The sequence below is a fragment of the Balaenoptera borealis genome (assembly GCF_965194805.1).
Source record: "Balaenoptera borealis genome assembly, chromosome: 10".
NCBI lineage: Eukaryota > Metazoa > Chordata > Mammalia > Artiodactyla > Balaenopteridae > Balaenoptera > Balaenoptera borealis.
In genome coordinates, this window is record NC_138874.1 from 14,090,209 (window position 1) to 14,115,702 (window position 25,494).

The window sequence follows — 25,494 nt, forward strand, 5'->3', positions numbered from 1 at the left end:
CCACCTGAGTGGGCTTTTCCCCTTCCCGCTGCGCCCATGAGCCCGCACATCCTTGGGGCCTCTCAGAAGCACACCCCAAGGGGACTCCGGTCCAAGGCTTGGGCGGCTGGCCTCGGGCCATCACATCTGGGGGCCGAGACACATCACACCACCACATGGGACATTCCTGTGTCCCATAACAGCAGCCTCTGCTCGGGAGAACTTCAGTAAATGTGTAACTCGACCGTGTACCGGCTCGGTCTGTCAGAGGCAACAGTGTGCATCGATCTCCCTGGCTTCCTGGACGGAGGCCCAGCGTGAGAGTCGCCTGGCCTGGCGTCCGTCCCTCTAGTCGGGCAGTTGCCTGAGGCCCCCACCCCCACGGCCCGGCGCCGTGATGCAACCCCTGTCCCGAGCCTGAACACAGGGCAGCCTGGGAACGGCACGGTCCCCACCCTGCAGACATAAATAGGGCCTCAGCGGCCCAGCCACAGGAAGAGGCCACCCCTGTCTTGGGGACCAGAGTAGAAGGTAAGCGGGAGCCTTCTCCGCACCTACCCCTCCCCAGCTCTCTCCGGCCGGGGGGCTTGTCCGCTGTGGGAGGAAAGCTGGGGGCTCTGCTGGGGGCAGGGGAAGAGCTGCCGGAAGGCCACGGCTAAACAGCACCCAGGACCCAGGCGCCAGGGGCCAGTGGTGACCTGGGCTGCAGCGGACGTTACCACTGAAGTCGCTGAGGCTGTCTCGTCCCCCAGGCCTGGGCTGTCCTTCCTCTGAGCCCACCCTGGGTCTCACCAGGGGACCTGCTCCCCTCAGCGGCAGGCAGGCTGGCCTCTCCCTCTGAGCGGGGCTGGGTCCTGCGGGGCTGGCCTGGGAGAAGACTCACCGCGGTCAGCAGGCCACTGGGTCCTCTTCTGGCCAGAGGGGCAGCAAGGCTTGTGCAGGCAGTGGAGCTGGGGGGAAGGGCAGGCTCAGTGAGCCCGGGGCTGCGTCCGCGCAGGGCTCAGGGGAGCGGTGGCCTTGTCTCCTGCAGCTCTGTTGAGGCAGTGCTGGCTCTGGTCCCGGGCTCCCTGAGCCTTGGTTTGCTCATCTATAAAATGGAGCCAATGGCAACACCTGGCCTCCCTTGTTCAGGGACTTGCTATAAATTAAGAGTGCTAATACATCCTGAAAGTGCTTCCTAAACTTTAGAATAAACGAAAAAGACACGGTCTTATTACTTTGGCTCATGAGTAGTATAGATTAGTGCTTAACAGTGTGGACTGTGGAGTCAGGGGCTCTGGGTCTGAATACTAGATCTGTCTCTTACCGGCTGTGTGACCTTGAGCAAGTCTCTGAACCTCTCTGTTCCTCCGCAAAACAGCACTAACCCATTCATTTAGCCACTACCTGTTGAGTACTTGCTGGCACATTTTGGGGAATGTGAGACACATCAGTGAAGAAAACAGAGCAAGAATCTCACTCCTGTGGGATTTGCATTCATTGCTTAGCATGGCAGTACATGCTAAACAGAAGAAATAAAAGAATAACTCAGTGACACAGTGTTGCAGGTGACCAGTGCCATGGGGAAGGGAAAGGAGGGCAGGGGGAGTGAGTTCAGAGTGCCAGGCGTGTCGGGGCCAGTCGCAGCATGAAATCTGGCTGCGGCGAGGCGTGGGCAGGAAGGTAGGGCTGCTATGAGGGCTGGAGGACTTGATCCTTGAAATCGCTAGAACAGTGAACCTCCTTATATATGCCTTAGCTGTCGTCCTCACCGTTATCCTTACGCACAGGGCCCTGAGAAGTAGGGAAGCCTAGGAGGAGGGGCTGGTGAAGGGGGAGGCCAAGGACGGGGGGATGGAAGAGAATGGAACCCAAGGAGAGGGCGTCAGGCCAGGCCGGCCGGGTACCGACTTAGAACCAGGGCTGCAGCCACGGACCACAACTGAGAGCCAGCAACAGTCTCAGAAATCACCTGAAATGGTGCTGTGCCTCCAGGAAGCCAGCATGGGGCTGCGATTACCTGCCTGGCCCCCACCCGGGACCCTCAGGCCTGTCACTGAAGGAGTGCTCCACGCTTGCTCAGGCCCCAGCGGTTTCCCCGGCGACTTGACTTGCTGTGGCCTTTTACATCCTTTTACACGAGACGTCAGCTGGCAACTTAGGCCCGTGTAACAGGAAGGCCTATGAAGAGGGGAGAATCTTCCGTCCCTTGTTTCCGTGTCGTGTGGTTCCTCGTGGGAACAGTGGGTTGTGTCAAATGCCTTGGAAGGAGGGGAGGCAGGGGCTGAGACCGGAGGTCAAAGTTCCCTTGGTCACTCGGCGCCTAGAGCAGGGCGAGCACACAGCGTGTGGGAGCTGGAGGCCTAGAGCAATTGCAGTCAGCACGCCTGGGGGAGGAAAGCACGCCGACCGGCCGTGCATGGGTGTGCAGGAACCGTCCGGGCCTCAAGGTGACCCGGAGGCTGTGGTGACGTCCCACAGCTCCAAGGAGGCCCAGGCCAGCTCTGGGAGGGCCGGGGGAGGATGGGGAAGGATGCGGAGGCTGACCGGTAGCCTGGTGGTCCAGCACACCCCCTCAGAACAATGAGGGAGGTGCCGTGTAAAAATGGCCAGGAATGAAAGAAGCCATACAGGCAGCATGCATCCTCTCAGTGAGAACCATCGCAGAATAAACGAGCAGAGCTGGCCCAGGAGCTTCCTCTCCCAGGGGTTCGGCCCACTCCCGTGCTCTTGGCCAGAGGTGAGGCTGGGGCAGAATCGCAGGACTCCTGAGCCAAAAGGGTGCTGGAGACTGTCCCGCCCGCCCCGGGTGACCCGTGTCTAGGGAGAGGTTCTAAACCATTGCGGCACATCCGTGGCGCCTGGGAGAACGCGACACAGACCAGTGAAATCTGGCTGTTGGTGGGTGGGGCTTGGTAGGGTGACAGAGCTCCTCGGGGATTCCACTAGCAGCGAAGAGGGAGCTGGTGTGGGGTTGACACAGGTGAGGGATGCTTGGGCTTCCCCGGCCTGAGCCCACGGGGCTTAGTCCCGGCTGCATGTTGAAACCCCTGGGAGACTAAACACCCCTTCCCAGACCCCTCCCCAGGGCCCCTTAGTTAGCATGTCTGGGGGTGAGGCCCAGGTCTTCCTAGTTTCTAAGGCTTCCCGGCTGAGTCCCTTGAGCACCGGGGGAGAGTAAAGTAGGTTGGAATCGGATGTCTGTTACATCCTTGCTGTATGACCTTGGGAACATTTCTCCACATCTTAGAACTCCCCTTTGTGTGTCTGCAAAGGAGGGAAACAATTCCTTCTTTACGCGATCGTGTAACGGTTAGATAGGATAATCTATGGGAAAGGGCTTTTGTGAACTGTCACGTACCAAACAAATCTGAGATCTACATTCTTAGATTATACACATAGCTGGGAAATGAGGGGAACATTCCCCAGGGGATACTACACAGCTGGATTGTTCTCGCCAGGCTGATTTATAACACAGGAAAAACCTGTGTGTGTGTTAGTCTTGTACTCCAAGCTGGTTTGCCACCTACCCTGGGGCTTGGAGGCCCACAGAGACCTGCTGTCTGCCCCACTTTTTGTTCTCTGGGGAAAACTGATAGCCATAACCATGTGGGCATTTTAGTGCCGTGGGCTGCCACAAGTACCACACGCTGGGGTCTTAAACAACGGAAATCTATTTTCTCATGATTCTGGAGGCTGGAAGTCCAAGATCAAGATGTTGGCAGGGGTGGCTTCTTCTGAGGCCTCTCTCCTTGGCTGCAGGTCTCCTGGCCATCTCCTTCTTGTATTTTCGAGCGGTCCTCCCTCTGTCTGTGTTTTAATCTCCTCTTTGTATAAGGACACCAGTCAGATTGGATTAGGGCCACCCTGATGGCCTCATTTAACCTACATTACCTCTTTAAAGACCCTGTCTCCAAATATAATCATTTAAAAAAAATTTTTTTTAATATTTATTTTTATTTTTTTGTTTTGGCCACGTCGGGTCTGAGTTGCGGCACGTGGGATCTTCCGTTGAGGCGAGCAGGCTTCTCTCTAGTCACGGCGCGTGGGCTTAGTTGCCCCGCAGCACGTGGGATCTTAGTTCCCCGACCAGGGATCGAACCCGCGTCCCCTGCACTGAGAGGCGGATTCTTAACCACTGGACCACCAGGGAAGTCCCTAAATATAGTCACACTTTGAGGCACTGGGGGTCAGGACTTTGTTGACGAAAACAATCTATATTAGGAATAGAAAACTCTTTGATTTCAGCCAAACTGAGGACTATAGCAGGGAGACACGGATACAGGAAGCACGTGAATTGGGTTCCACCAGACAACAAAATAGAGGAGGCTTGTAAAGGCAAAAACTGCAAAATTACATAAGCTGTTTGTCAAGAATTAGGATTGGAACTGGCAAGAAGTAAGGGTGTTTGTTTAGTAAGGATTGGTTGGGGTCCAAAAAGGTTGCATAGTTACAAGGGGAGACCTTGAGACCACAAGGTTGCAGCTGGCAGCTGTATCAGTATTATTTTGAGAATGGCTGGTGGTGTCCTTGAGTCTGATAGAGTTCAGAAAATTCAAGTTTTCAGTGATGCAGGAACATGTCTGAAAGCACATCTGCAGTGGCCACCCAGCTCCATTTTGGATAAGCCAGAATGACTTCACCATACCTCAATATATAAACATTTCTTCCATCAACTTTAACATATGAATTTTTAAATTTTTGCATAAAATCATGATACATTTTTACTCAAAGTGTTCCTTTAAAAATAAGTTAAAATGTTTCCATATTACTCTTTTGTTAAACATGTAATTATTGACCAAAGCATCATATCACTAATTAGCACAAGGTAAAAATAATATAAGCCACTCACATATTCTTGAAGAAAAATACTTGCGATATTTTGTGAAAACATTTGTTTACATTTTTTACTTGACTTAATGAACCGTTTCATATTTTTTCTTTAAAATCTACAAATGTCTTCATATTCAGGCATCCTCACCACTCTAAAATATAAACAAAACCCAAACCCAACCCCAAAATAAAACCCCGCGAAAGCACAACTCAGCCCGTGACAGTGCAATGTGCACCTCGATCATATACACAGATATTTTCCACAGAGCTCTGAACCACTTCCTTTCTGACATCTGTAAGACATGGATGGATTTCTCCTGTGCCGACTGGTTGTAGGGAATATTGCTAGAGGGCATTCAGTAATCCTCTTTCACCCTTCACAGAATATTTCAGGGTCCGCAGAAGCGAGCACCCCGTCAGAGATGGCGCCTGCTGGCCTGAGCCTGGGGGCCTCCGTCCTTTGCCTCTTGGCCTGGGCTCTCCTGGCCACTGCAGACCGGGTGTATATACACCCCTTCCACCTCCTTGTTTACAGCAAGAGCAGCTGTGACCAGCTGGAGAAGCCCAGTGCGGCGTCGCCCCCAGACCCGACCTTCACACCTGTCCCGATTCAGGCCAAGTCGTCCGCCGTGGATGAGCAGGCCCTGCGTGAACAGCTGGTTCGAGCCACCCAGAAGCTGGAGGCCGAAGACCGGCTGCGGGCCGTGAACGTGGGGATGTTGCTCAACTTCATGGGCTTCCACATGTACAAGATGCTGAGCGAGACACGGAGCGCGGCCAGCGGGGCTGTACTCTCCCCGGTGGCTCTCTTTGGCACCCTGACCTCTTTCTACCTGGGGGCCTTGGACCCCACGGCCAGCAGACTACAGGCGTTCCTGGGCGTCCCGGGGGAGGATCAGGGCTGCACCTCCCGGCTGGATGGTCACAAGGTCCTGTCCGCCCTGCAGACCATCCAGGGCCTCCTGGTGGCCCAGGGCGGGGCCGGCAGCCGGGCCAGGCTGCTCCTGTCCACGGTGGTGGGGCTGTTCACGGCCCCTGGCCTGCACCTGAAGCAGCCATTCGTGCAGGGCCTGTCTGCCATCACCCCTGTCACCCTCTCCCGCTCGCTAGACTTGTCCACGGACCCAGATCTCGCCGCCGAGGAGATCAACAGGTTCATGCAGGCTGTGACGGGGTGGGAGATGGGCAGGCCCCTGACAGGGGTCAGCCCAGACAGCACCCTGCTCTTCAACGCTTACGTCCACTTCCAAGGTAAGGCCAGCCCTCGGGGGGGCTCTGCCCCCGGCCGGTGAAGGAGGGTGGCAGTTCTTTGTCTGTATGGACTTAATGTCCGACGTCTCAGTTCAGCTGAGCAGGGCTGGGCCTGGAGAGGGGCAGGGTGGCAGATGTGGAGAAGTACCTGGGGCCACCCTCACGGAGGACGAAGTGGCTGCCCCACTGGGCTCCTTGGATGGGCACTGGCCGAGCATCCGCCTCCCCCGCGGCTGCCCTACTATGTGCAGCTCCCGCACTGCATCCTTTTACTTTCAGCACTGAATCCCCTCGTGATGCGGTGAGAGGCGTGATTGCCTTTGTTTACCAGTGAGGAAACAGACTCAGAGAAACAAAGGGACCGCTCCCGATGGTAGAGCCACAAGTGGAGGTCCCGGGTTCTAAACTCACGTCTCGTGGCCCTGTGGCCCAGCTCCACGCTCAGAAGGGACGGGTTCCTGCCTGTTGAGAAGATCAAGGGTTCTCGTCCTTGAGAAGGTCACTGTCCCATGCAAAAATAACCAGTCTGCTTACATCACTTTCATATTGGGAGAGGTTATTACCAAAAAAAATCCCTAAGACACAAGTTGTTCATTCATTCAAAAACAATCGTTGAGGATGTAGTACTTGCAAGACTCTGAGCTGGCGCCTCAGAGGGGACAAGCAGGGAGGCTGCACAGGCCCCGACCCCAGCTTGCTGACTGTGGTTTACCAGAAAGCTGGACCCCTCGGGCCAGTGCCGCAGCCCCAGAGCTGCAGGTAAGGCGTGCTGGGAAGGTGGCCCGGGGCTCAGCGCACTCGGCGAGGGGTGTCACCTGGGAGACGACAGAAGGAAGGCCTGGGAAATGGCGCAAGGCTGCCAAGGTCAGGGCGAGGAACCAGAACAGGAGCGGCTTTGTTTGGCCTGAGCTCAGAAGGAGAGAATGGGACCAGTGTTAGGCAATGCCACAAAGATGGGTCAGGGCCAGACTTTGAGACTTTGGATGTGATGCTGGGAGTTTGGAGTTGTGGGTGTCTGGGAGCTGAGGGGCAGGCGTAAGGCTCAGAGGTCATCCCTGGCCTGCACTGTGGGGACTGGAGGCCAGGTGAGTGGTTGGAAGGTTGTGCAATTGCCCGGCAAACTCTCCTGGGAACAGGCCCTGAGGTCTCGGCTCTGTGAACGGAGGGGTGGGCTGAGGAGGCTGCACGTGAGGTGCCATCAGGACGGGCAACTAGCAGAGCCGAGAGACAAGGAAGCAGGCGGTCGGAGGGCAGGGCCGTGGGGACGGGGGAAGGCTGAACAGAGCGCGGTCCTTTTCTTACTCTGACAATATCCCGGAAGGCTGAAAATCTGCAAAGAGAAGGCCTCCGACCTGCCTTTGGGAGCAGGGGGAAGGCGCTAACCCCAGGAGGGCCCAGGTCCCCGCGCTGACAGGTCCCGGGAGCGGAGTCCAGGCAGGGGCCACGCAGCCAGGGGCGGCCGCACCCCGTGGAGGGTGGAGGGGGCCTGTGAGCTCGGCCCGCCATCCCTAAGAGGCGCCTGGGAAGAGAGCTCAATGCGAAAGGCCTGCCCTCCAAAAGGAAGAGCCAGAGGGCCACTGGTGCCAGAAAGGGCCACACCCGTTTTCCTGGCCTGGCGAGACGTCCTTCATCTCTGGATGAGGACCGGGTGCTGCGTTCTTCAGCGGAGCGGAGAGAAGCGGGCAGTCATCCTCGTTTTGGACTCCCAGATCTTTTTGGAGGCAGCACCCTTCTTTCCCTTTTAGCTTGTTGGTGGAAAAAATTTAGTCCTTCCTTCCCTATACACTAACCAGCCTCCTGCCAGGTCTGTGGCCCCCTGGGGAGCCAGAGGACGGACACTGCAGCTCCTCGTGCGCAGCCCTCCCGGAAGCCGACCTTGTCTGTAGACACAGGGCTCCAAGGATGGAGGACAGGGCAGAGGCCGGGTGCCCTGGCCACTCCCTTCTCACAAGACCCAGGCTCCCTGCCCCCAGCTCCCTCCCCCCTCTCTCCTTGGAGACCCCAGACTCATTTAAGTCACCTCTGCTCAGCTCTCCAAGTGCCAGGTGCCCCGGGGCCACTCTGCGATGGGCTCATCTCTCAACCTCACCTTGTTCTCCCAGGAACAACCACACAATGGGCCGTTCAAGGGGCTGGGAGGACTGCAGAGGGAGGGATACGCTGGTGTGTCCCCAGGTGCCAGCGCCTTCAGCAAGCTGCTCAACAACAGCTGAGCCGGCTGGCAGCTCAGCTCCGCAACCCCCATGCCACAGCCCACCCCTGGGGGTGGGAGGGGACAGGGAGGGCTCGCCCCGCTCAGGGCGCAGCACAGAGGTAGCACACAGCACTTCCGCTCACATCCACTGGTCACTGGATCGGCTGTCTGTCCTTAGCAGCAAGCAGTACGGAGAAACGTGAAACGATTCTGTACGCTAGTATAACGGTGGACACGCCATTGAGCGTTTGTCCAAACCTGTAAACCGTCCAGCACCAGGCGTGAATTGTGTGAACTCTGGAACTCTGGGTGACGATGATGTGGCCACTTCAGTTCCTCAGTGTTACCCAACGTACCGTCTAGTGGGGATGCTGGCCGTAGGGGGCTGTGTGCTGGGGAGGGGGGAGTAGGGGACGTATGGGAAAGACCTGCACTTTTCTCGCAATTTTGCCGTGAACCTAAAACGGCTCTAAGAGATAAAGTGGTTCTTCTGGTTTGTTGTTTGTTTTTTAAAGTGAGCATGGCAGAGCCCAGGCTTGGGGCCAGGACAGCTCTGGGTCTGAGTTTACCAGGTTATTAGCAGGGTAGGGTCCTCCAGCTGGTTTCCTTTGTGGGCCTCAGGTTGGGGCCTGGCATGGACTACGCCTTCAACATTGGCAGTTGGTAGATTCTGCAGGAGGAAGAATTGATGGTTGGGGGTCCTGGGGCTCGTGAACTTTGGGGGCCAGGAAAGTGCAGAGCAGCCTGGGGCTGGGGCAGGGGTGCTGCTTTGGCAGGGAGTGGGGAGGAAAAGGGGGGAGGGAAAGGGGGAGGGGAAGGGGGAGGGGAGGGGGAGGGAAGGGGAGGGGAGGGGGAGGGGAGGGGAGGGCAGAGGAAGGGGAGGGGGAGGGCAGGGGAGAGGGGAGGGGAGGGGAAGGGGGAGGGGAGGGAGAGGGGAAGGGGGAGGGGAGGGAGAGGGGAAGGGGGAGGGGAGGGAGAGGAAGGGGAGAGGGGAGGGGGAGGGGAGGGGAAGGGGGGAGGAAGGGGAGGGGAGGGGAAGGGGAGGGGAGGGAGAGAGTAAGGGGGAGGGGAGGGAAAGGGAAGGGGAGGGGAAGGGGGGAGGAAGGGGAGGGAAGGGGAAGGGGGAGGGGAGGGAGAGGAAGGGGAGAGGGGAGGGGAGGGGAGGGGGAGGGGAGGGCAGGGGAGGGGGAGGGCAGAGGAAGAGGAGGGGGAGGGCAGGGGAGGGGAGGGGAAGGGGGAGGGGAGGGAGAGGGGAAGGGGGAGGGCAGGGGAGGGGAGGGTGAGGAGAAAGGAAAGGGGAGGGGGAGGGGGAAGGGAGGGGGAGGGGAGGGGGGGAAGGGGAAGGGGTCTGCGGCCCAGCCCTGCCTCCCACCTTCCCTCTCCCGACTCTTCCCTTCCTGTCTCCTGCCGGGTCCCCAGGAAAGATGAAGGGGTTCTCCCTGCTGCCGGGGCTCCAGGAGTTCTGGGTGGACAACACCACCTCAGTGTCGGTCCCCATGCTCTCGGGCATCGGCACCTTCCACTACTGGAGCGACACCCAGAACAACCTCTCCGTGACCCGCGTGCCCCTCAGCGCCAACGCCTGCCTGCTGCTCATCCAGCCGCACCGCGCCCCCGACCTGCGGCAGGTGGAGGCCGTCACCTTCCAGCACACCTTCCTGACCTGGATGAAGAATCTCTCTCCCCGGTACGGCTCCAGGAGACTGCTTGGACCCTCCTGGGCTGCGCCCCTGGAGAGCGGGGAGCTGCACGGACGGCTCTGCCCGGGCAGTGGGGGGCACGGGTGGGCGTGGGCGCGGTGTGGGCCGAGCCCTGGGCGCCCAGCGGGTGGGGTGGCGATGGTGCCTGAGCACCCTCCACCCAGCAGTGCCCCCTCCGTCCGTGGACCCAGCTCTTGATTTGTCTTCTCTCTCTGGGTGCAGGAGAGGTAGGGGAGGAGGGGGCCCGCTTTTCCCCGTGCTTCCGTTTACCCACAGGGCTGGGAGGCCCACGGTCCACACGCCCTCTGAGAGGGGACCTTGGCCGTGTGTGATCTGCTGCATTCCAACAGCTTCCGTGGGACGGACTTTCCAGCAGCACTGGGACCCCTTCAACAGCCCTGGGAGCAGGGGGGCTTTCTCGGTGTGCTGCTCGACTCCAGGACTCCCCTAGTCTGCTGCCTGGGTCATCTGCTCCTCTTTCCTCCTGTGACGGGAATAAAGTAACTCCTCTCCACTGGGGCATTAGACTTGCTTACATATCAGGCCCGGAGCAGTGGGTCCAGAAGTCTGTTCTGAGACAGGCACCAAGGGGCACAGAGGGCCTCCTGAGGTCAACTCTTTTGAAGTCATTTTTTAAAAATTGTGGTAAACACATAACCTAGAATTTACCACCCGAGCCATTTTTTAGTGTATATCTCTGTGGCATCAATACCTTCATATTTTTGTGCTACCAACCATCCATCTCCAGAAACTTTTCATCTTCCCAAACTGAAACTCTGTCCCCATCAATCACTAACAACTCATTTCCCCTCCCCGCAGCCCCTGGCGACCACCCTTCTACTTTGTCTCTATGAATTCCACTCTGCTGTGTACCTCCTATAAGTGGTATCATATAGTATTTGTCCTTTTATGTTGGGCTTATTTCACTGAGCATAACGTTCTCAAGGCTCATGCATGTTGTCTCATGTGTCAGAATGTCCTTCCTCTCTGAGGCTGGAGAGTATTCCATTGTGGGATCTGCCACGGTCTGTTTATCCATCCATCCGCTGATGTACACCTGGGTCACTTCCACCTTTTGGCTGTTGTGAATAGTGGTGCTCTGGACATGGGTGTACTGTCAACCCTGTAAGGGTTTGGGACATCGCTGGAAACATCTATGGGCTCTCAGGTTGCCCAAGGAAGGCAGAGGTAGTACATGGAGGTGAACTGACTCGACATAAGTGACATGCCCGGCACAGAGGCTGACACTGTACCTTCTCCCCCTCCTACGGGGAGCTCACCATTGAAAGGTAGTCAGTGAGACACGACACGTTACCTTAGAGGACAGCGTTTTAAAATTAACCGAGCACGCTTTCAATGCAGTCAACCTAAAAAAGTAGAAAAAAGAATAGACAACTATTCACATCAACCCCCAGAGAGCACCGTTGTTAAATACTGTACATCCCTCCCACAGAATTTCAAAGAAAATGAAGGGTTTTTTTGTTGCATTTGTCGCCGAAAATTTTCCCGAGACACCCTAGCTGGGTGAGGGTGGCAAACGCCCCCTCCTTCGGGGACACATGCCACCCGGTTTCCCGGGTCTTCCGTGAGTCCGGTGTGGCCTGGGGCTTCACAGTGGGAGCTTGGTAACCGTGTGTCGTCTCCCCAGGGCCATCCGCCTGACCATGCCCCAGCTGACACTGAAAGGGTCCTACGACCTGCAGGACCTGCTTGCCCAGACCAAGCTGCCCACCCTGCTGGGCGCCGAGGCGAACCTGGGCAAAATCAGCGATGTCAACCTCAGAGTTGGAAAGGTACCGTGCCGCCGGCGTCTGTGCCTGACGTGGGCTCTGTGTGTTCCCGGGGTTGGGAGGCACGGGCGGGAGGGACACAGAGGCGGCCCGGGCGGCAGGAGGAGAGAGGGGAGCGCGTGGCTGGGTGGCTGGGGGCCCAGGGTGGCAGAGAAGAGACCAGAGCTCTCTGGGGCTTTCCAGGGACAGCTGAAGAGCAGCAAACCTCTCCCCACCACGTGTTCTGGGCTCTGTCCCGCCTGACCCAGCCTCGGGTCCTCCCCAGATCCTATAGCAGGGTTGGGACCGGGACCAGGAGAGTAGGGCCTCTAGGCCGGCTGCCGGCCCTGCCACACAGCTCCCGGCTTCAGGGACGCACTTAGCAGTAGACGGATGGTCCAGGGGCACAGGAGGCGACGGACACCCGCAACCGAGAAACGCCTGCACGCTGGGAGGGAGGGGAGGCCGGGCGGCTCACAGTCGTGGGCCCGGAGCCCTCTGCGCTGAGTTCGCAGAGAGAAGCACCCGCCCCGGACAGCAGGGGAAGGTGGAGACGGGCGGGTTTGGGGGACACTTTGGGGAGGAGCCGTCACATCGTGTCAGTCGGGCCAAGGGAGGGCGGGCAGGCTGGAGAGTGGTCCTCCCCCGGGCCCGGCCTTCAGGAGCGACCCCCAGGCTCTCTGCTTTGCAGGTGCTGAACAGCGTTCTCTTTGAGCTACAAGCAGACGAGGGAGAGCAGCCCACGGAGTCCGCACCACAGCCCGCTGGGCCCGAGGTCTTGGAGGTGACCCTGAACAGCCCATTCCTGTTGGCCGTCTTGGAGCGAGACTCGGCCGCCCTGCACTTCCTGGGCCGCGTGTCCAACCCGCTGAGCGCCGCGTGAGGCCCGCCGCCCGTGTGTCACCGCCGGTGTCACCACCCGTCCCCGTTCTCTTCCACGGAGTCCACCGGGGGCCGGGAGCGGCCGCTCCTCCTGGGAAACGCGCGCTGTGTACAATGAGCATCCTTCCCGGGCGGCTGGGGGGATGCAGGACCGCGAGCCGTGTTCTGTACAGCCCACTGCTCCTGAAGGAGCCTGAACACACCAGCTTGTCTGTGAAACCGCAAATGGTTTCCTTTTTCATCGAGGACAGAAATCGGGCTTTAAAATTAAAACACCCCTTTCTCGTTGCCCCAGGCTCACCTTTGGCTTACTGAGTGTGACGATGACCTGCAAGTGGTCCACGATGCGTTCCTTTCTCCGGGTTTCTCAGTTTTTCTTTCCCCTGATACTTGTGGTTTTTGAAAAACACACGACGAAAAAAAACACAAGCGTCTGAATGTACGTTAGACTGTAATCCCATGGCTGACTATCCCTGCGTTATTAATAAATGTCTTGCAACAATAAGCAAAAATGAAAAACTCTTTCCCTCAGCAGCAGCAGGACAAATGTGTGCAAAGTAGCTGACAGGCTGTACCGACAAAAGGGCCTTTTAGGCCTTGGAGCCGTGTTTGGATGGGGCTTTCATGGAAGGCACAGGCTGTCCTCAGCCTCATCTGGACAAGTTCCAGGTGACGGTGACCAGCTGCGCACACCCCGCTGGGAAGCACTGGGCGGGGGACAGCGGCGCCCGTCCTCCCGGACGCCCTGCAGGATTGCTGCTCACGCTGTGCCTGGGATCCCAAGATGGAGAGAGAAATCGTCACCCATGAACGTGGGCACACGCCTCGCAGTCTGCTGAGTGCCTGCCTGCCCCCCCACTTTCTAGATCTCAGGCAGAGCCTGAGAGGGAGGTGGGCCCTCGCAGGCCGGCCCATGCTGCTCGCCCCGAACTGTGAAAGTGAAATGCACGCAGAGCACCTTGGGTCCCTGACTAAGCCGTCTAAGCCACCTTGAAGCGTGGCCACTATCCATAAGGGCCAAGGAGCAGGGGAGGGAGCCGGAGGCTCGAGGGCTGGGAGTGGGCAGCGTCTTGGCTCTGCTTGTAGGAGCTGCCCCGCCCACCCCGGACTGGGCCCCTGCAGCCGCTCCAAGGGCCCAGCTCTTCCAGAGGGAACTGCGGGGATGGGGTGGGCGTCTGCTCCTCGGACCACCCAGGCCGGCAGGGGACAGCAGCTCAGCTTCTCTCCCCACACGCCCAAGCCCCCCTCTGTAGTAAAAACACCTCTCCCTAGTTTCGATGTCACGGGAGACCACTGTCCTTCCCAGCCGTCTAGTCTGCTGCGCCGGGCACATGAGAGGCGTTCCAGAGATGGGCGGCTGGCAGGAAGCCCAGCTCCAACACTTACGAACTGCTGTGTGCCCCAGATCCAGTTACTTTGCCTCTCTGGGCTTCCCTGCCTTTATTTGTAAAATGGGAAACACTTGAATGAATAGCTGAATAACAACCACCAATACGTCAATGGCCCTCAGTCCACACAAAGGTCACGACCTCCCTGTCTGGAAGTCCTGCTCCACAAAAGTACGGCAGGAAGGGGGCTGCCTATCTGTGGGCAGCTGTGGCAGGCTAAATAATGGAACCCAAAGACACCCAGGTCCCAATCCCTAGAACCTCTGAATGTGACCTTACATGGCAAAGGGGGCTTTGCTGATGTGATTAAAGGTCTTTAGGCGAGAAGGTGATCCTGGATTATCTGGGTGGGCCCTGGGTGCAGACACAGGCCTCCTTGTAAGAGGGAGGAACAGAGAGACTGGAGGAGGAGAAAGGAGATGTGACATGGGGCCACAGGGCAAGGAGTGAGGACAGCCCCGAGAGGCTGCACAGGAAGGGCAGGGTCCTCCGCTAGCGTCCGGGGGAGCACTGCCCCGGGAGCCTAGGAGAAAGGCAGGCCCGCAGGCCCCGCCCAGACCTCCTGAGTCGCAATCTGCATCTTTGCAGGAGGCCTGGGGATCACCTAGAATTTAGGAAGCACTGCTTTAAGCGATGCTCAAAACCTCCCCTCCAAGCACATGCTTCTAGATGGGAACGTGGCCACCACCAGTCAGGACCCACCACTTGGAGTTAGGGTCTCGAGGGGACAGACGCATCTGCAAATCAGAACCACAAATCATCTGCAAATCAGATGCATCTGCAAATCAGAACCACAACCATCACGGTGTCTTCTGTAATTCCTAAAACAACTTTGGGCGAAAAACGGCTTTTATTTTCAAAATAGGTGCTGACTACTGGATTCAGAGCTGCCCTTCAAAACAATCCCCCCAGCACATGCCTTCCTGCATCTGACAAACATCTGTGAGGGCGCTGGGTGCCCAGCTTTGGGCTGAAGTCGCCTGGATAGACCTGGGGCAGCGCCACCACGGCAGCCAGAGGGAGGGGATATCTGTGCCCCGGCCTTATCTCCAAAAGCAACTGGCAGTGCACGAACGGACCTGCTGCTCTCTGCTCCGGAGCTCTTTTACAAATGCGAAGTCGGCTCAGGATGCTACAAGAATACTCAGTACCGACGTCCTGTGGATCACTTAACACAAAAATATTAACGGATTAACGGTAGGGGTTTGTTTCTCTTACACATTTCTGCAGCCAACCGTGCGTCTTCCTGGGGTTGTGAGTGCTTATCCAGTGACAAGGTCATCATCCGACAACTACAGGTCCCTTCAATCTGACATTCCAGCTGGCACGAGCCCCGGCCCAAGGACGGCCAGGGGACGCGCCTCATGGCCCCCGAGGGGTGTCATCAGATCCCAAACCTGTTACGGACTCAACTCCTTAGTTTCTGTTTCGTCATCTGCAAACTGGGAACAACAGTGCTGGAGTTGGAGGGGCTGATAAACCGTATCCCTGTCCGCCACGTTCTGAAACAACCGATAAAGGCAAAGCAGCCGGGGAGATGGGGACAGCGCCGGAGTCCATCGCTGAGACTGGGCCACGTGGCTGCCGAGGCAGGCCGCGTCAGGCGTGCACGAGGCTGCCGAGGCCCCGAGGGAGCCCGCGGGATGCGGAGGAGGCGGTGATGCAGCGTGTGCTGTGCATCCCGTCGCGCCGAGCTGCAGGCTCGCCCCCTGGCACGAGGCCCTTCCTCAGCTCCCAGGTGCGCGTGCAGCTCCGAGGCGGCACAGCGGGGCCGGCTCTCCCCACTCCGCACCCACCTCTCCTCCCCGTCTCGGCCCCTGCCGCCCACGGGCCCGGCCCCGCACAAGGAGCACCAGCCCAGGCGGGTGAGCCGGCGCCCCCGGCCGAGCGGGCTCAGTCCCTTCGCGTCAGCCCCTCCCGTGGTGTCACTCGCCCCTCTGTCCCTCTGACCAGCTTCCTAATGTCACGCAGAGCTAGGACGCCCATCCGTCCAAGGGCAGGGCCTTCCCTGCCAGGACCGGGGCACCTGCTCTCCGCGGGGGGGGATGCCAGAGCGCTGCCCAGCTGTGCCCGCTGCTCTCCCGGGGGGTCCCCTCCCCTCACCCCCACTTCCCCGGCTCCGCCACCTCGTTCCTGCCGAGGCCTCCCGGGTCTTCTCCCCTAACTCCCGGTCACCCTTCTCTCCCCCTAGAGCTAACCTTGGACCGGACTGAGACACGAGGAAACGCCAAGGCAGAGCAGGAGGCGCACCTGCTCTCGTGTCGTCGTCGGGCTGAAGGGGCACACGCCACGGCCCAGCACAAGCGCTTGCACGCGCGCGTGAACCCGTGAGCCGACGAACCAGCCGCGTGCTGTCAGTACCTCCTTCCAGCACTCCCCACTCTCCTCCCTCCCCGACGCGCAGGAGGCGGTTGCTGGGCGGCTGCGCTGGGTCACACTCCCTGGGCCCGGAACCGCCGCACGCCTGAAGGGAGGCTCTGGGCGGACGGGACCCCGCAGGTGCCAGAAGAGGGGGCGCGTCGTCACAGGCATGAATGAGGAGCATCGGACTTGTGCGCAATTCACACATCAGAGGCACACAGGCTTTGGCAGACTCTTCTTTTATTTAGGAGACCAACCCCCCTGCTGGTTCGCGCTCCCGACAGAGGCCTGGGTGACGTGCACTGTTCCTGAACGCCTAATGGGGGAACGGGAGCCACCAGGACCGTGCCTTCTAGAAAGTCAGGAAGTGGGCAGTTACTTTCATCGTGGAGAAGGGCGTTTGCACAGTATGGTCACCCCTCTGCAGCCGGCCACTTCTAACTGCAGGATCAGGGAGACGACTTTTTACATTCATACATATATTTCCTTCAATCATATCTTAGAAATCAGCTCTGCCACGCTAAGATTTACGATAAAAATAAAATAATTTGCTCTGTAAACTATAGTAGAAAGTTTCAAATGTCTTAGTTAAAAACTATCTTCCATACAACGGAAAAAGGCTTTGTATTCTTTTTGGGTGAAAGGAAACCCAAACAGGCTGTGGGGGAGGCTGCCCTAGCGCGTTGCTGGGACCCATGCGAGCGCTTCTTGGCTGCAGGCCGTGAGAGAACAGAGCCGCTTTCTTCTCTGCAGGCGCGAGGCCCAACTTCTTCTCCCCTGGGCTCTTCCAAGATGCTTAAGGCTGCTCCGCCGTTGCCTGGTCCGTAGCAGCAGCAACAAGCTCTGTAAGAGCTGGAAAGCTTCTTATGTCCTTTGTCCGCAGGCCTATCTTTTCGATCTGCAAAGGCCACGGGGATGAATCAAGTTACTGCGAGGTGAGCTGAACGTGGAGAGACCCTTACAAAGAAGGAGACAAAACATCCACCCTCACCTCACCCTCCGCGGAACCAGAAAAAGGCAGTTCCCTAATGACTGGCAGGGTATTCCTTCCTTCCAAATAAATGAAGTAAAAAAAAATTTCCTTATTGTAGAATTTATTTCTGGGGGTCCTTCTAAGAAGCCAGTGTTAAGTTATGTCAGTTCATTGAATCAGACCAGGACAAGAGCCTCTTCTGTGGGCTGGAAGAGGAAACTCACACTAAGAGAAACAATAAAGTAATTTTTTAACTGAAGCATTTTCAGAAAACAACCGGCCTGAGACCTTCACTTCTTAGTGTGCCATCCACAACCTTTTCTCAGAAGCCGATGAAGTCAAACAGCTTTGCACAGCAGCTGCTGTGGATTATTTCAGTGACAGAGACGCAGGATGCAGCGTCCTTCCCACCTTAACCCAACTACACACGCACGCGTGCACAAGCGGGCCTGGAAAAACCCAGACCGAGTGTTGAGTCTCTGCTGGCGTGCTGTGGCTCGTCTGGGGGCTGGGGTCGAGGACTGCCTTTCCCTTCCCTCCCCGGCCCACAACTCTTTTGCTTGTTTGCTCTTCATGTGTCTATAACCAACTTTCCTGCCTGTCAAAAGACTTCTAAGTTCCTCTTGAGAAATCAAGAAACAGGGCAACGGACTTCTGCCAGAATGCATCTCTAAATTCACCCGAAAGGGGAAAAATTTAGATTTTCAGTGATGACCCTGAACTGTATGAAAGAGTGACTAGAAAACAAGGCATCTTCTGATGGGAATGTTATGATCTCACTTCTTTTTCTCTCGCAAAAAGGTCTTCCTTGAGGATCTACTGCTACAGACAACCTAAGCAGTTGACAAAGCCAGTTTCTGAACACCCCAAAGCTCTGACAGTCTGTGAGGACGGAAGGCCCTGCGCGGAGTCCACACCTGCCCCTACGTGAATGTCCACCCACACGCCGTGACCCCAAAATCCGTGTTTCATAGAAAACCTACAAAACGCAGGCAGGGAGGCAAAGAAGCTGTGCTATTTTTCAAGCACCGCACTGAGAAATCAACGGCCTGATGCTTCTCTAGTTTTTCTAAAGCCAAACTAACAAATATCTCAAAAGACCCTCATCTGGCACCCATGACGTATCAGGCACGTTCCAGGCAGTGGACCAAAAGGACACCATCTCTGCCCACGGGCTCACCCCCAGCGGCTTCGGGAACATGAATGCCAGCGAGCCAAGAGGATGTCAATTCCCTGGACCTCAAAAAGTCTGTCTTTTCTTTCTCATATTCCCTAGGGGCACGTCCTCCTCCTTCAAGTGTCTGGGGCCCTGGCCCTCTTTTCTAGCACCGGGAATGGACTCCCGGTCCCTCCCAGCATCTCTGGGCTCAGGCGCACCACCAGCTGGCTGCCGGGCCCTCGGAATGTGGAGTCAGGCCCCCTGGAAGGACGGCGGCGCTCAGGTCACCTGCTCTCCTAAATATGCGACGTCCAAGGCCAACTGCAGCCTGATCTTGTCATCGTCACTCATGCCGCCGCCACTGGGCCCGGCGGGGGTGGCGGGAGTGGTCCTCCTGGCTTGTTTCAGCCTCTTCAGGCTCTCCTCCATCTTCCTCACGGAGTTCAGGACGTCCGACACGGTCTCATAGTACCTTGGGCACGAGACGCACAGACTGGTGAGAGACACGACGCCAAACACGCCCACAAGCTTTGTGGACCAAAACAGGGATTTTTAAGATGAAAATTCAATTCCAGTAAAAAAAAAAAACCAGCCACGGTAACATTGTTTCTCAAGACTGAAAGAAAAACAGGGTCTTGAGTGTCCAGCACTGCATCCTCTAGGAACATGAGAACTACGTATGTGAATTGTGTCTAAAATTTCAGCCCTGAACACTAAGCAAGAATCACAGGCCAAGCTGTCTTTCCTGTGTCAGGGGTGAGCAGCTGCGGCTCGTTCCCCAAATGCAAGGGACAAACCCATTTGCCATCAGTTCTAGGAAAAGCTTGTCTTTTAAAACGTATTTCAGAGCTCTTAAATAAAACTAATTGCCTTTAACTAGTTTCAATATAATTTCCAAATTATAAATGAGTTATATTTCAAAATTTTGTTTACAAGCTGGTTACTTAGCATTTGGAATACATTTCCCCACAGAAACAGTATGATAACTCATTGTTATGTTCTAAGTTAACTCACAAATGCTGCTTAACTCATAAGTAGTCGAAAGAAACAAAATACTACTGCAAAATTAATAATTAAACAAAATCCAACAATAAAATCAAATAATATACTTTCTGACATAACTCAGTGCTGGATCTGGGGAAAAGTAGGGGGAGTCGGAAATGAAGAGACGTTCGGCCACAGTGATACTGAAGACCTCCCCTATTCTCGTTAGTGTTAGGATTTTGACACCCATCCTTCAACGGCTGTCATTACACTGCACAATGAGCGTTTCCGCTTCCTTGATTACACTGGTCTCCCCAGCGCAAGTCTGCTGATTATGTGGCATGACTGGAGCCACCATGGACTGACAGAGCTGAAGAGAAAGGACCTGAAAGGAGAAAGCGTGCCTGGACTTGCAGAACATTCCTGCACGAAGCGACGTTAAGGACAGTCCGAGGCAGTGTGCCGGGGGGACTGTGGAATGTGCCCGGGCCCCGAAAGGTGTGTGAGCTGGGCGACGCCAGGCAGAGCCTTGGGTGGGGTGGAGCGAGCACAGCCGGGAAGGGGCTGAGTGCCCGCACCCTGCCTTGTCCAGCGATGGGGCCACTGGATGTTCTCACCACCTTATGTACAAGCAGCCTGTGATGGTCCCAGTGACCTCCGGCTTAGGGCTTTTCTAAGAGTGCAGAATAGCCCGCTTTTAAGCTACTTACTTATGCGTGCTCTCGGAGAGAGCGCCTGCCAGCCACTGCTGAATCATGGCTCGCTTGAGCTTATCCTCGTGCCCGCTCTGCAGCTGGTACAGCGGCTTCAGAGCACCGTCCACGTACGCGGAGGCGGTCGTCGGCACCTCCTGGGATCATGTCGGTAGGGGTTAGAGATGAACAGAAAAACAAAAAGAAGGAAGAGAGCAAGTTACCCAAACCTCACGTTCAAAAGGGCGTTACGCAGGTCCCGGTCTGGAGACACATACAAGCGCTGCCCACAGAAAGAGCCGCGGAGACCGAGAGTACAAGCGCTGTCCACAGAAAGAGCCGCGGAGACCGAGAGTACAAGCGCTGCCTACAGAAAGAGCCCCGGAGACCGAGAGTACAAGCGCTGTCCACAGAAAGAGCCGCGGAGACCGAGAGTACAAGCGCTGTCCACAGAAAGAGCCGCGGAGACCGAGAGTACAAGCGCTGTCCACAGAAAGAGCCGCGGAGACCGAGAGTACAAGCGCTGTCCACAGAAAGAGCCGCGGAGACCGAGAGTACAAGCGCTGTCCACAGAAAGAGCCGCGGAGACCGAGAGTACAAGCGCTGTCCACAGAAAGAGCCGCGGAGACCGAGAGTACAAGCGCTGTCCACAGAAAGAGCCCCGGAGACCGAGAGTACAAGCGCTGTCCACAGAAAGAGCCGCGGAGACCGAGAGTACAAGCGCTGTCCACAGAAAGAGCCCCGGAGACCGAGAGTACAAGCGCTGTCCACAGAAAGAGCCCCGGAGACCGAGAGTACAAGCGCTGTCCACAGAAAGAGCCGCGGAGACCGAGAGTACAAGCGCTGTCCACAGAAAGAGCCGCGGAGACCGAGAGTACAAGCGCTGTCCACAGAAAGAGCCCCGGAGACCGAGAGTACAAGCGCTGTCCACAGAAAGAGCCGCGGAGACCGAGAGTACAAGCGCTGTCCACAGAAAGAGCCCCGGAGACCGAGAGTACAAGCGCTGTCCACAGAAAGAGCCGCGGAGACCGAGAGTACAAGCGCTGTCCACAGAAAGAGCCGCGGAGACCGAGAGTACAAGCGCTGTCCACAGAAAGAGCCGCGGAGACCGAGAGTACAAGCGCTGTCCACAGAAAGAGCCGCGGAGACCGAGAGTACAAGCGCTGTCCACAGAAAGAGCCGCGGAGACCGAGAGTACAAGCGCTGCCCACAGAAAGAGCCGCGGAGACCGAGAGTACAAGCGCTGCCCACAGAAAGAGCCGCGGAGACCGAGAGTACAAGCGCTGCCCACAGAAAGAGCCGCGGAGACCGAGAGTACAAGCGCTGCCCACAGAAAGAGCCGCGGAGACCGAGAGCGAGCCGGGGAGGACGCCGCCCGGAGCCGACTGGACTCGGGCGCCCTAGGCTGGTGCCCACACGCATCACCCGGCCACCTCGTTAATCCCGGGTCTGATTCCGTGTGTGTGCTGCAGGGAGGGGAACGGGCCAAGTTGTGAGATGGCACATTTCTAACCAGTTCCCACCAGTGACCAGCCGCTGCTGGTCAACAGACCACCATTTGAGAGGTCAGAATCTAGGGTGTCTGACTTTTCTTAGTTTTGGTTTCTTCATCCGTGAGTAAGGACACGGGCGCTCACTCTGTAGGACTAATGAGGGTATAAGGTCTTTAGCACGGTGTCTGACCCACGATGCAAGCGCTCGGTAAATGTAACACCCCGTTGAAGAGAAAGGGAAAAGTTGCTAGATTCCTAAAGGAAAAGTAATGAATTTGGCAAAATAAAATAGGTCTCTCCCACTGCAGACCAGAAAATCGGGAGATAAGGTACTCTCGCTAGAAATGGGAATTCTGCTGCGTGTCCCAGATTTTAAAAGCAAGAGGAGGACAGCCCCAGCGGAGGTGAGCTGGGTCTCAGCTCGGCACTCAGCCCAGCCGCTCGCTGCACCCAGAACCCGGCCGGGCGGGAAGAGTAACCCCGACAGCAGAGCAGGCCGCAGGCTCAGCGCACAACAGAGAGGCGGCCCCGCCCGCCCAGGCGTGTCTGTAGGAACTCCGGGATATTCCAAAGGAGCACGATGCTGCAGGAGGTTCTCACAGCTCCTGAGAATACTTTCAGTTGTAAATGGCCTAAAACCCAACTATCCAACTGGGAGAAAAGAAAATCTAGAGGGAAAATAAGTGAGAACTAGCAAGAATGAAATGAGCATAAATAAACGCATGAAAATGAGAGTTCAAGGGGGAAAACTAAAACGCTGGTAAAAACAAATCCCCCAATCCCCATTCTACAAAGTGAGGACACAGAACTCGGCTTTGAACACCAGTGTGAGCTTAATTTTTCACCTTATGAATGCCTTTAATATTTTTTAATGCAGCTTTTTTTTATACCTTATCCAGTAAAAGACAGGAGAAAGCAGGTACTTCCAATGACAATATAAAAGGAATAAGGTAAATTCAGATCTTTTCAAATATAAGATATGAAGACCAAAAGAAGGGTAGGACTTAAAAATATTTTATTAAAATGCTTTCTTTGAAAATACGACTTTTCCTTAAGGCCAGAAGTCCGTGCTGTGCAAGTCCAACTACCTAAGTTGTGTCTGTGCCACGTCTCCTGAGGAGCCCCCTTCTCACAAATAGGGTTTCTCTCCATGAGACGGATTCTCCCCCCGAGAACCTGTTTCTGTCCCTCGCTTAACCACTTCCTCCCTCTCTGGCCTTCCTGATATATATTTCCCCACCTCGAAATCCTTTTCAGTGAGGGCACTGACCTTATTGGTTCTTCGGTACAGCCTGGGAACCTCCAGGGCACTTTTCAGGTGACTGAAGCAAGACTCACTCAAGTCCTGGGTGATTCTGTCACTCAAGGCAGGCACACAGGCAGACAGGGACAGCCGGGAGTCCTCCAGGGCTGCTGCAGAGACAGAAGCCTGTGTTTAGTCACGCTACCCAGGCCCAGGGGTGAATTCTATTTTAAATACCGTCAACGTATTTAGAGAGCGTACTACAACAAACCAAATCAAATCAAATTATTAGAATTAAACAAAATATCTCATTCAAGGAAGTTATAAACACAGAACAGAATACAGAAACAACCAAGGACTTACAACTAGAGAAGAAAATGGTTAGTTAAAATTTATCCTACAGTCTCTAAAATTCTATTGTAAATTATTTCTTATTCAAAGATTTGCTGAATCTAAAGATTCATTTTTACCTGAGATAGAAGAAAAATTCTTAAAGCCAATCACTTCAAGTTTTGGCCTGATTGTTTCCAAGAGTTCTGGAAGCTGAAATAAATATGCACTTTATATAGTCAGTTACTTTTTATAAATCAAAGGAAGAGTCAATTCTTTATGCATCTACAAACTCTAGAATATTATTAATGAACGATAAAACTAAACTCAGAACTTCCAGTGATTTTCATCAGAAGAAAACAAAATTCCTAATTAATGCTTTCACTATGAAAGAATCCAACAACATGGAAAACAGCATTTTCACGGCTATTAACAGACCCAGAAAATACGCAAAATCATTTTCTATTCTGTAGCTCTCCCCAGTACCAAAAAAACTCATGGTAAACACCACGTTTTTGCTCCAAACATACAATATTTGTCCAAGCACCACAAAATATTTAAACTTGAGAAAAGCAGAACTACATATCACAGCACTTAAATACATGCATCCCACAGAGTTCTGTCCATGGTAAAAGCAAAAACATGGAATCTATTTGGAGAAAACAGGAAGGAGTGTTAATAGGTCAGCACTTTCAAAGTATAGCTGAAGATTACATATTACCCTGAAATACTGGGTAAGTGAATTAGAAATAATTAAAATCCAACCCACTAAAGGTCATGCCTGCACAGAGTAAGCTGAGCTAATGCAAACAACAGTGGTGCCTGGTGTGCTGCAAGCCTGTGGCGTCGCCGCTGGAAGGGAAGCTGAGGCTCTGGGCCAGCACGTCCTAGGTGGGACCGGTGAGCAAGGAGGAGGGAGCACGCCGGGTAGGGGAGTGGGAACAACACCCAGAAGGGAGGCGAACGGATGTCCTCTCAGGGCGCCCTGGGCCCACAGTTCTACGCCCCATGAGGCCAGACGCTGCACACGCTGAAGCCGGTACTTAGAATCCCTCTGGGACACAGGCTCACCTGATCCTGAAGCCTGTCCAGGTCTGCGACCACGTAAACAAGCTGAGTGCTGGAAACGGGGACGACGGGCTTCGTTTCGGAAGGGCCGCTTCCTTGGTCTTCGCAATTTCCTTGGGTGACGGAAGGATCTTTGCTGCCAGTTACCAAAGGCTTTTTAATATCCTTGGCACTTTCATTAGAGATGGGCCTGAGTAAAAGCTGAAAAAAAGGATTTCAACGATTAAATGTGTTTCCACCAGCAAGATACATGAGCATTTATATAGGTCAATGACTCACCATAAAATGCCAGCTGTCCACAAAGGATTCAGTGAAAGTTTACTCATGAAAAGTCACCACAACCCTCTCCCCAGGCAGGTGTGGAAAATAGAGAAACAGGACAGACTGCAACCCCATGTGCATTTCCCCTCCTTGACTTAAGTAACGGGCAGAAATAAAACAATAGGCCCCTAAACTAAAGGAAAATTAAGATCTGGAACATCATAAATTTTAAAAAATTAATTAACTGCTTAAGGTAAATAATTTACTGTATTTACTTAATAAATTTATTATCATCTTAAGGGTAAAAAAATCAAAATCTAAACCTCAATTATGCTTCAAATAACACAAACGACAGAAGTGTTCTTTGCATGATGGATTGCTACAAGGGGAAGAAACCTACGAGATGTGCACTGGGATCAAGAAAAGAATGGAATATTCTGGATGTGAGAAGAATTACTGGCTAGCATCGCGCTTGGGCGTGACGTAGCAGGCCCAGGCCTAACAGAACTGTACCAACCCGACCGTGTGCCGGGAACTGCACAGTCTTCGTGAACAGTTTCACGGAGCAGGGTGGTCTCCTGAGACCCCCTCTGAGCAGAGAGAGGCAAAGGCGGAGGAGGAAAGGAACTTCCGTGGAGCGCCGCTGTCTGCCAGGCCCCTTGGTTATCAGTTGGCTGGTCAAATCTCTCTCTACTCCTCACAACAAGCACAGACAGAAGCTGTTTTCCTACTTTACAGATGAAGAATCTGAGACTCAATTTCCCTAAGACCACGAAATGAGATAAAGAGTGGCAGAGCCAAGGTCTGATGCTGTCTTGAAAGCCTGCACTCTTTCCACTGAGATACTCTGCTTCAGCTGGAAGAGTGCTTTCCTTTCCATGGATGAGGGCTTCCTCATGTCGCCTTCCCTGAGCTTCCGCTCACATCTCTTTTATACTCATCACCTTGCCGTGGC

The 25,494-nt window shown here is 55.3% G+C and overlaps 2 protein-coding genes across 8 annotated transcripts in view; one reads left to right on the plus strand and one right to left on the minus strand.

Moving 5' to 3' along the window:
- The first annotated feature begins 376 nt into the window (after positions 1-376).
- On the plus strand, positions 377-13,106 carry AGT (angiotensinogen). Its single transcript, XM_082339698.1, has 5 exons — positions 377-510; positions 5,175-6,042; positions 9,656-9,923; positions 11,585-11,729; positions 12,397-13,106. The coding sequence occupies exons 2-5, from the start codon at positions 5,214-5,216 to the stop codon at positions 12,586-12,588; spliced, it is 1,434 nt and encodes a 477-aa protein (XP_082195824.1). The 5' UTR covers positions 377-510; positions 5,175-5,213; the 3' UTR covers positions 12,589-13,106.
- A 3,453-nt stretch (positions 13,107-16,559) lies between these two features.
- Positions 16,560-25,494, minus strand: part of COG2 (component of oligomeric golgi complex 2) — a 41,832-nt gene continuing 32,897 nt past the window's right edge. For all 7 annotated transcript variants that reach the window (XM_082339690.1, XM_082339692.1, XM_082339691.1 and 4 more), the window contains 6 exons: positions 24,282-24,479; positions 23,351-23,423; positions 22,908-23,050; positions 20,163-20,302; positions 18,757-18,940; positions 16,560-17,234 (listed from right to left, as the gene is read on the minus strand). In XM_082339690.1, the coding sequence (XP_082195816.1) occupies positions 17,133-17,234; positions 18,757-18,940; positions 20,163-20,302; positions 22,908-23,050; positions 23,351-23,423; positions 24,282-24,479 (840 nt within the window). In that variant the 3' untranslated portion in view covers positions 16,560-17,132. The remainder of the gene's footprint in view (positions 17,235-18,756; positions 18,941-20,162; positions 20,303-22,907; positions 23,051-23,350; positions 23,424-24,281; positions 24,480-25,494) is intronic.

What these genes read in the sequence shown, in the direction of transcription:
- AGT (XM_082339698.1), top strand. Translation starts at nt 5,214, where the DNA reads ATGGCGCCTGCTGGCCTGAGCCTGGGGGCCTCCGTCCTTTGCCTCTTG. An exon ending in CGCTTACGTCCACTTCCAAG is followed by an intron (nt 6,043 to 9,655) that starts GTAAGGCCAGCC and finishes CCGGGTCCCCAG; the next exon opens with GAAAGATGAAGGGGTTCTCC. An exon ending in TCAACCTCAGAGTTGGAAAG is followed by an intron (nt 11,730 to 12,396) that starts GTACCGTGCCGC and finishes TCTGCTTTGCAG; the next exon opens with GTGCTGAACAGCGTTCTCTT.